The 10,211-nt window shown below is 48.1% G+C and overlaps 1 protein-coding gene across 1 annotated transcript; it reads right to left on the bottom strand.

Moving 5' to 3' along the window:
* Window positions 1–507: 507 nt before the first annotated feature.
* LOC144128315 (uncharacterized) lies at window positions 508–1,563 on the bottom strand. The gene has a single exon (XM_077661637.1). The coding sequence runs from the start codon at window positions 1,561–1,563 to the stop codon at window positions 508–510; it is 1,056 nt and encodes a 351-aa protein (XP_077517763.1).
* Window positions 1,564–10,211: the final 8,648 nt, after the last annotated feature.

Raw genomic sequence — 10,211 nt, 5'->3', positions numbered from 1 at the left:
TAAACGGGACTATAAATACTTCTCCGTCGCGATGACTGAGGCGTTGTTCCAAACGATGGCATGGGATGCAACTTGATAGTGTTCAGCCAAGGCATTTTCTTTCGTGCGGCCTTTGGCGACGTCATTTTGACGTTGTTTTAAGCGCCTGATAAAATTGCCTGATTCCCCGATGTATGCAGCTTTGCAGTCCTTGCAGGGGATCTTGTACACCACTCCGGGGAATCTGTTTCTTTCAACCCGGTCTTTAACTCTGACAAGTTTTTGCTTCAGCTTACTTGGTGGCACGTGGGCGATATGGACATTGTAGTCCTTGAAGACCCTGGCTAAGGCCTCGCTCATTCCTGGAGCGTAGGGGATGTTTGCTCGCTTGCTTTTCTTGGTGGCCGTTGTTTCCGCGTTTCGACGTGAACAGCGGCGTTCTGCAGTGATTATCATATTTTTCGGGTACCCGTTGTTCGCACGATCCTTCCTCACAATTTTTAGTTCGGATCTGAGTGTCCTCGGGCTTCAACAAAGGCGGAAAGCGCGGCCGAAAAGTGCAGATGATGCAACAGAACGTTTATGTGCGACAGGGTGTGCCGAATGAAAACTCAGGTACCGACCAGTGTGAGTGGGCTTGCGGTACACGCACGTTGCGAGCCCATTGCTTGTTCTTTGCACAAGCACATCCAGGAAGGGAATGGCTTCATTCTGTTGTTTTTCTTTGGTGAATTGAATTGTCGGCTGAAAGGAGTTCAGGTGCTCAAGGAAATGGCTTGCATCCTGTCGGCGAATCACACAAAAACAGTCATCGACGTACCGGAGAAACAGTTTAGGGGCTGGATGAAATGAACCAAGTGCCTCTGCTTCAATGCGTTCAAGAACAATGTTTGCGCACACGACGGAGACGGAAGCACCCATGGCTGTGCCAAAAAGTTGTTTGTAGTGTTGCTTCCTAAATACAAAATACGTGTTGCGCAAGCAGAAATCGAGCAGACGACAAAGGTCAACAACCTCAATAGGCGTACGTGAAGGGAGCGAGGCGTCGTTTTCTAAAAGGCGTTTGCAGGATGAAACTGCGAAGTCTACCGGGACTGACGTAAACATTGACTTCACGTCGAAAGAGACTAGGACATCCTCGTCGTCTATAGTGACGTCCTTAAGCTTGTTGACGAAATGGGAGGAGTCCTTTACATACGTCGTTCTTCTTCCAACCACAGGGCGAATCACTTGATGTAAGTATCCGGAGAGCGCGTGCAAAGGAGAGCGCGTAAAGTCTACGATAGGGCGTAGTGGTACGTCCGGCTTGTGCACCTTAGGAAGGCCATAGATAGCAGGTGCCGAACCGTTGTGGCACAGCAGCCGAAAATAGAGGTGCTTTTTCTCTGGTGGGATGAACTTGAAGACGTCGGAAAGTAGACTTTGAAGTTCTGTCTCTACCTTCTTTGTGGGGTCACGTTTAACTTTTTTGTACATCGCCTCGTCCTGGAGAAGCGTCGTCATTTTTCGGATGTAGTCCGATTGGTTGAGAACGACGGTTGAATTCCCCTTATCAGCAGGCAGGACGACAATACTTGAACTCATTGAAGCAGAGGCACTTGGTTCATTTCATCCAGTCCCTAAACTGTTTCTCCGGTACGTCGATGACTGTTTTTCTGTGATTCGCCGACAGGATGCAAGCCATTTCCTTGAGCACCTGAACTCCTTTCAGCCGACAATTCAATTCACCAGAGAAGAACAACAGAATGGAGCCATTCCCTTCCTGGATGTGCTTGTGCAAAGAACAAGCAATGGGCTCGCAACGAGCGTGTACCGCAAGCCCACTCACACTGGTCGGTACCTGAGTTTTCATTCGGCACACCCTGTCGCACATAAACGCTCTGTTGCATCATCTGCACTTTTCGGCCGCGCTTTCCGCCTTTTTTCAAGCCCGAGGACACTCAGATCCAAACTAAAAATTGTGAGGAAGGATCTTGCCAACAACGGGTACCCGAAAAATATGATAATCACTGCAGAACGCCGCTGTTCGCGTCGAAACGCGGAAACAACGGCCACCAAGAAAAGCAAGCGAGCAAACATCCCCTACTTTCCAGGAATGAGCGAGGCCTTAGCCAGGGTCTTCAAGGACTACAATGTCCATATCGCCCACGTGCCACCAAGTAAGCTGAAGCAAAAACTTGTCAAAGTTGAAGACCGGGTTGAAAGAAACAGATTCCCCGGAGTGGTGTACAAGATCCCCTGCAAGGACTGCAAAGCTGCATACATCGGCGAATCAGGCAATTTTATCAGGCGCTTAAAACAACATCAAAATGACGTCGCCAAAGGCCGCACGAAAGAAAATGCCTTGGCTGAACACTATCAAGTTGCATCCCATGCCATCGATTGGAACAACGCCTCAGTCATCGCGATGGAGAAATATTTATCGTCCCGTTTACATCTAGAATCACTTCACATCCAAACGACACCACATGTATTAAACCGAACGAGGGGTAATCTTCCTGAGATCTACGCATGCTCATTACGTCACCTGCACCGTACATAAGTAACCACCTTCGCCCATCCGCTGCCATTGTGAACAAGGGACCCGCACGGGTCCCGAAACGTCTTTGTTTTTCCTTTTTTTCTTTTTTGGCGAGTGCTCCTCTTTTTCTGCTATTCTGTTTTCAGTCAGTACGCCGTGCTAAGAGTAGACCAAGTATATTTGAATATGCTGCGTTCCTTACACGAAAATGGCATGGTGGTTTAAAAAAAAACACTGCTTTCAAAGCCGATGCCTCAGGCCGAAAGAAATAGGTATGCTCAAGATGCGAAGAAATTACGAAAACAAACGTTCCATTGGTAGTCACGGGCGAGCCGTTACGCGGCGGTAACATTATTTTTTTAACTCGGCAGTTGGCGCCATCATCAACTTGTTTCGCGGCCGCTGGATCAAAATAAACCGCTCATCACTCCAGAAATGACGGGATCTTTGTGGCACTTGCGGCCTCTTGCTGGGCCAAGTTTGGTTTGTGGCAGATTCCGATCTTCGACATCTCGGACAGCTGGACCTGTCATCAACACCACGTGATGCCGATGGCCTGTACTTAAAGCCTGTTCCTACCAAGCTCCGTCGCAGTCAGCGACGAGCCGTTTCGCGGTGTTGAACATTATTTTTTAACTCGGCAGGTGAGTGTTGACCGATACGTTATATCAATAAGTGAATTTGGCCGCTGACTGCACCACTATGGCCGATACGTGTAATGTTTGCTCAGTACAGCTACCTAAGGATGAAAATTTCTTGTAGCAAGAGCTACATCAGCCGCAGTCTCGCCGTTTCGCTGTGGCTCTCGGTCGCCAGTTCTGCGCATGCGAGAATAGACGAGTGACGTCAGAGCACGCAGCTGGTGCACCGACCACAGAGCAGACGCCGCTCGCCTCCGGAAAAGTAGCCTGCGCATGCGCGAGGAGCCGAGTGACGTCAGAGCACGCAGCTGGCGCGCCGTGCCTCTGCGCTGTACTGCGCATGCGCGGCAAGGGCAGGAGGAGTCGCGGTGTAGTACTGATAATGGGTGGTGTCGGTGATATGGCGGTGGAAACCACACTGCCATAGCGGAGAAGGATAGTGGGGCGGGATAAACTCGAGTCGTCGGATCTCGAGGTTGTCGCTTGGCAGTTAGCCGTCCAGACAAGGAATGACGAGCAGCGCAAGGCCTGCCAAGAGAAATGCGGAGACGCCGGAGAGATAGAAGAGCGCATCGCCAAGCACGGATGCGGAGCGGAAAGAGCGGCGTGCCCTGGCCCTACTGGAAGACCGGAGCGACGCGATGAAGGATACGACCGAAAAAGAGGAACTGAAGAGGAGGATGTAAAGGCTCGTCGCATAACTGACCACGCGATTAGACCAGGGGGGAGCTGCAGCTCTCGCTACGTATATCCTGACATAGCTGAGCTAAGCCACTGCCAATTTTTGAAGTGTTAAGAGTGTGTTCAATATTTCCATGTTGGGAAAAAACTGCTCGGGTGTTAAAGTTAGCACTTATGATAAGATGCCTGCTGCGAAACGAAAGAATTGGTATGTAAATCATGTACAGCTGACTTAGCAGAGGCCATATGTCCACCTCGAAAGACAACTCTTTTTCACAACAACTCTCCGATGTTAGTAAAAAAGAGGACACGCATTGACAGCAACTGTTAGAGTTCTTATGTCCAAGAGTAGAAGAGATGCTTACTCTCAAAGCAACAATGGAAAACTTGCCGAGTCAGTTGAGTTCCTTTCCGAGAATATGACGCAGTATACACCACTGCGGCTTCCAACCAAGAAGAGCTTAAGACATTGCGTGGTGAAGTGGAGTCTCTCTCATCCGGCCTAGTTGCCTAGAATTCACTTGTTGAGAAGTTAAGTGGGGATCTGAATGCATTGAAGCAATACAGCCGAAAGTGCAATTTTGAAATCCACGAAAATTCTTTTAAGCCTAAAGAAAACTTGACGTAATTTCTTCGAGAGTTATCTGTCAAGTTAGCGCTCTCAGATTTTCATGCTTCAGAAATTGCTGCTGTTCAACGTCTGCAGGCCAAAGCTAACACTATTCCACCCATCCTTGTACAAGTGACTAGCCTCGAAACGGAAATGAATTGGAGCCAAAAACTGCTTGAGGCACTTTTCCGAAGTTATTGTTCAATAATAATCTGGCCCGTACAAAACGTGAACTGTTCTACCTTGCCGTGTGAAGGTTAAGCAGCAAGGTTTCAAATATTTTTGGACGCGAGATGGAAAGATTTTTGCTAGAAAATCTCAAGGCGCTTCTGCTGTTCGAGTGGATTGTGTGGCGGATCTTGATAACATCGTGTAGTCATGGATAATTCTGTTCCATCGTTTTGTACTGACTTTTCATAAGTTCAGACTTTTCACTGCCAACAACAGTGCTATCCGCATTTTGCACGTCAATATCCGCAGCATTCGCAAACATTGGGTTCACTTCAATGCAATAACAGTGCCCTTGCAATAGTTCTTTGACGTTTTAGTACTAACATTATTAACATTACGTCAGATGGCCTCTTGTGCTTTTCCATACCGAGTTTTCAGATATATGCACACACACGCACAACAGGTAAAGGCGGGGGTGTGGCTGTATCTGTAAAAGATGCCCGTTCAGTGCAAGAAATAAATGTTCATTTCCGTCAGGCTGAGGTGGTAACCTTGCGCCTCTAAGCATCAAACTTTTCTTTAGTAACTTTAGAGGTCTTTCGTCCCCCGTGTAACAGTGGGCGGCTCTTCTTTGAAGAGCTGGATTCTACAGTCTCAGCTTCGACATTGGAAGAATACTTATGTTTGATCGGCGATATCAACATTTGATACCCATCGTACCTCTACACGTTTAAAATGCGACTATCTGGATGTGCTATCGAAATGGGGTATCCAGAATACTATTCACGAAGTCACGCGTGAAGAGATATTATCTAACCGTCTTTTTGTCTCGTGCATTGGCCATATAAATGTTTGTGCTAACAATGTTACAACGCGTTTTGTTGTTCTTCAAAAACTTGCTGATCACTACTTCATCCGCTGCGAATTCGCGCAGCCGTCTAGCCTTGCATCCACTATGAATTGCAGAAAAGAAATTACTGTAACAGACTCTAAAATTTTGGACGAGCTATTAGCACAATACGACTAGTACAATTTCATAAAAACTGTGCCTCCTGGTGAGATGTATGAAAAATTCGTTACATTATTCAAGAAATTTAAGCAGGCCTCCACGCGGTGTCTCTATATTAAGCAGCGTAGTGTTGATAGCAGATGGATGTCAGCGGAAATATTGCGCCTTCTTGCGACGAGTTGCGACCGAGGTTTAAGATATGCAGAAACAGTCAATGCGATGGTTAGGCTTGCCAAGCGGATTCACTGCCGAAAAAAAAACTTCAATGCACGTTCCGACAGCAGACTTACGTGGAGGCTTGTCAACGGCTTACGAGGTGAGAACTCAGCCATGTGCAAGGACAGATCTATTTTGGGACATTTTTCGAGCGATTGTGAAATGGTAGTGCAAACATTTAACACGTATTTTTCTCATGTGTTAGGTGTAGCCAGGTCTCACCCGAATACATGTTCCTTAAAGCACTCTTTGGCAGACTCTGCCTATACCTGCCTCTTATTTCCGAACATGATCTGCGATGTCAGCTTGCAAGCCTAAACCCAGCAAATCTCTTGGCATCGATGGAATCTTAATTGCTGATTTATGCAGAAATATTCGTGTCCATAAATGTGTCTTACTGACAATACTGAATCATATTATTTCAACAGCGAAACACCAGTCCTCATGAAAACCGCCGTTATTATTGCATGTTTCAACAATGAAGCACGCAAAAGGGTAGAAAATTATCGACCCGTTTCAATTTTGCCAGCGATATATAAATACTTCAAAAACACTTGCTTCAGAGTATGCAGGGTTTCTTGGATAAACATGGTGTCATTTCTGCTGCCCAGCACGGTTTTGTGCAGGGCAGTGGCACCCAGGTTCTTCTTGAAGATTTCGCTGGTAATTTGAATTTTGCTTATGAGTCTAACCATGTTGCATGTTCGTTGTTTCTAGACGTGAGTAAAGCATTTGACAGTGTTTTTCATAGCCTTCTGTTAACTAAACTTCAAAGGTTAAAATTTTGAAGCTCGTTTTCCCTATTGCTTACCAATTTCTTACAGAACACACGGCAGCTAGTCTCAGTCGCCCATCTTCGCAGTATTTGTACTGATATCTATACTGGTGTCCCCCAAGGATCAATTCTGAGCCCTTTGCTATTTAATATCTTTATTAATTACCTAGTTAAACCAGTGCCTGGTCGTTTGTTTCAATATGATGATGATACGGTCATCATTTCCTCTGAGAAGCACTTTTCTGATGCTACTAATGATCTTCAAAGTACTTCAACAAAAGTTATGGACTGGTTATCAGACAATCTTATCAACGTTAACGTCTCCAACAAATCAAATCTGATATGCTTCTCTAACCCTTTAAAGAAGTTGACGCTTGACCGGTATTTACTTTTACATACATCTGATTGTGCCCCGTGCTCCTGTACACCACTGGTTTGTGCTTCCCGCGTAAAATATCTAGGTGTGCCGTTTGATAGTGACTTATCTTGGAATTCCCACCTTCACCATGTCTGTCAGAAATTACGCGCTCTTTCTTGCTTGCTGTTCAATATTAGACACTACTGGACTTTTTCTGTTAGATAAGCAATGGTACATGCCTTGGGTCACAGTGCTTTAAGGTATGGCATAACAGTTTTTTTTATACGTCTTTATTTCTGCATAAAATAGGCCTAGCCTTGTGGCATAAATGAGGGGCTTCATGGGGGTGGAGGTGGGGGAGGGGGAGGAGGGCCGGTCTCCACTTCTTCGAAGTGGGGTGGTCCTGTGGTCGGCTCTGCGAAGAAACGGCCAGGCCCTTCTTCTTCCTTGAAGTATAGGAGAAAAGCTCGCCAGCGCCGGAGTGCGTCCGATGATCCGATGTGTAATGGTGGATCGACCCATTCCTGCAAGGTGCCAGGTCGGTGCCCGCCCAGGGACTGAAGTGCTCGCTCCCGCATTACGTCAAAAGCAGGGCAGCGCCACAAAAGGTGTTCGGCTGTGCCTCTGGCCGGGCATGCCGGGCATTGAGGGGTCGGGTATGAGTGCGGGTTGATGAGGTTGAGCTTTGCTGGCGACAGAAGCTGGCCAGTCTGGGCGCGGCGGAGGAGTACCGCCTCTACCCTTCGGAAAGTTCTAGGTGGGCGGCGGTATAATTGCTCAGGGTTCGCCACGTGCAGGAGGATGCGGCGGCGATAGCATTGTGCGCGATGCCATGTCTCGGCCCTATCCATAGGAGGTGACGACGGATGTGCAACGTCATCACGGGCCCAAGAAGCGGAAACGAGTGTGCATCCAGGCAAAGGTGCGGAAAGAGCTGCAGCGCGCGCTGCCTGGTGTGCCTTTTCGTTTCCAGTGATTCCTTCGTGTGCAGGAATCCATCTAATAACAATAGTGTAGCCCTCCTCTCGCAGGCGTCGGGCTTCAGTTCGAATTGCGCTAAGAACGGCATAGTCTGCTCCCCCCGCGCGGCATGCGGTGTACGCTGCTTGCGAATCAGTGTAAACATGGTAGGTGCATGGAGCCGGATCCTGTCGATCTACTATTCGAGTAATGGCAAGGCGTATGGCAATGAGTTCGAGATTAGTGACAGTGTGTTCTTCGGAGAGCCGTTCAACTATTGTGGTATCTGACTCAGAGTCATGACAAGCTATTGCGGCGCCAAGTTGAAACTGAGCGGCGTCTGTATATAGTTGGATAGCCCCTTCCTGGGCTAGCTTGTATGACATCTTCTCGTGATGTTTAGTTGCAGCTTTGCGCCTTTGGGGATTAGCTGAACTCATGTTCTTTGGTAGTGGCATACCCTGTACTAAATCGATTAGTTCCCATGGTGGGGCAGGAGACGACAGCAGCTCTAATTTGTCAGTGTTGTAGCCTAATGCCCGCAGGATCTGACGGCCAGCCGCCGTTGTGGAGAGACGGACACGCTGGGCTTGCAAGTGCTGCTCTGCCACATCCTGTAGGGCATTGATTTTGCTGCATGCGTGTAGGTCCTCTACTGGGCAGAACTGTGGTAGGCCAGTAACAAGGCGCATCGCCTTCCGATTGATTCGCTCAAGCAGAAGGCGTTGGGTCGCGTTAAGCCACATGTAGGAATATGCATACAGTATTTTTGATGTTATGAGTGCCAGGGCTATCTGACGGAGGCCCACCTCTTTGATTCCCCACCCACGAGCAGAGACGCGGCGCATAAGATGTAAAGCCTGATGGCAACTAAGCACCGTGTTATGAATCCAGCTTTTGGCTCCTCCATCCTCGTCAATAGCATTCCGAGTATACGGATTGTTTGTTTCCGGCAAATAACCGAGTCCCCTAAATGAAGAGAGATAAGATTTCGTTCGGCCTCGGCTCGCAGCCGCGGACCGTTTATGACAGCCACGTACTCGGTTTTTTCCGGAGAGGTTTTCATGCCACATTTCTTGATGTAGTCGTGGACAGCATTAAGGCCTGTCTGCAAGGCTAATTCCTGCTCCGCAGGGGACCCAGAATTGGTCCAGAGCGTTATATCGTCCGCATACACGGCAAAATTAAGACCGGGTATCGACGTTAGAATTGGCGGAAGACCTGACATCGCGATATTAAAAAGAGCCGGAGATATGACGGCGCCTTGGGGTACGCCGGTTCGGTTAGGTTGCCGTGCACCCTGAGTATCCCCAATCATTACCGAGAAAGTTCTGTCCGCAAGGAACGCTTTCACGAAGCGGTAGAGGTTCCCGCGTATCCCCACTTCCTGGAGCCGTTGAAGTATGGTAGAGTGGAGTGGGGCACGGAATCAAAAGTCTTTTTGACGTCAACCCCAACAACCACCCGGAGCTGTGCGCTGCTAGGGTATGAGAGAACGTCGTTATGAAGTCTTCTGAGAATATCTTGCGCGCAGAGTCCTCGTTTAAAACCTACTTGCATAGGAGACAGGACGCTGAACTTGTCTAAGTACCATTCCAGTCTTCTCAGAGCCATACGTTCCATGACTTTACAAAGGTTGGACGTCAGCGATATCGGCCTGAGGTCTTGTAATGGCCGACTTGGCTTACCGGGTTTTGGAATTGGTATGACAACTGACTCCTTCCAGGCAGGCGGAAGAGCACCGTTGGTCCAGCATTCGTTGAATACTTTCAACAGGGCAAGTTTATGTGATTTGGGAAGGTTAAGAAGTGTTGAATAGCGTACACCATCCGGTCCCGGGGCACTTTTATGGTTTGAGTCATACAAGGCTGCCTCCAGTTCGTCTAATGTGAAGGGAACGTCGTAATCATTCGATGTATCGGAGACGGGGTCCGCAGGCAAGGCATCCACCTTTTCAGGTTGGGGAAAAAAGACCTTCCCTGCTTGTATAGCTAGATCAGCCGGGGAGACGTTCAATTTCAGGGGCATGCCTTGGGAAGGGGGAATCGGCCTTTTGCGTCGAAGGACAGCTCGAAATATGTGCCAGGCCTTCGACAAGTTAACTGTTCCATTGAGCGAGTGGCACAGCAGCTGCCAATCTTGGAGAGCGATACTATACAGAGTATACTATGCAGTGGCATAACAGTTTGGGCATTATGCGCTTCATCGGAAAAACAGACTTAACTCCATCTTTGCGCTCAATCTTAAAAAAACAGTGCTTACGATTTACAACTCCCAAAGAAATGTGATG

Source organism: Amblyomma americanum, chromosome 1 (assembly GCF_052857255.1).
Source record: "Amblyomma americanum isolate KBUSLIRL-KWMA chromosome 1, ASM5285725v1, whole genome shotgun sequence".
Lineage (NCBI taxonomy): Eukaryota > Metazoa > Arthropoda > Arachnida > Ixodida > Ixodidae > Amblyomma > Amblyomma americanum.
Note: the sequence above shows the minus strand (reverse complement) of the source record. Positions and strands in the feature narration are given on the sequence as shown.

Bases quoted from the DNA above. Each gene is read 5' to 3' on its own strand.
- LOC144128315 (XM_077661637.1), bottom strand. From the start codon at position 1,563: ATGAGTTCAAGTATTGTCGTCCTGCCTGCTGATAAGGGGAATTCAACC.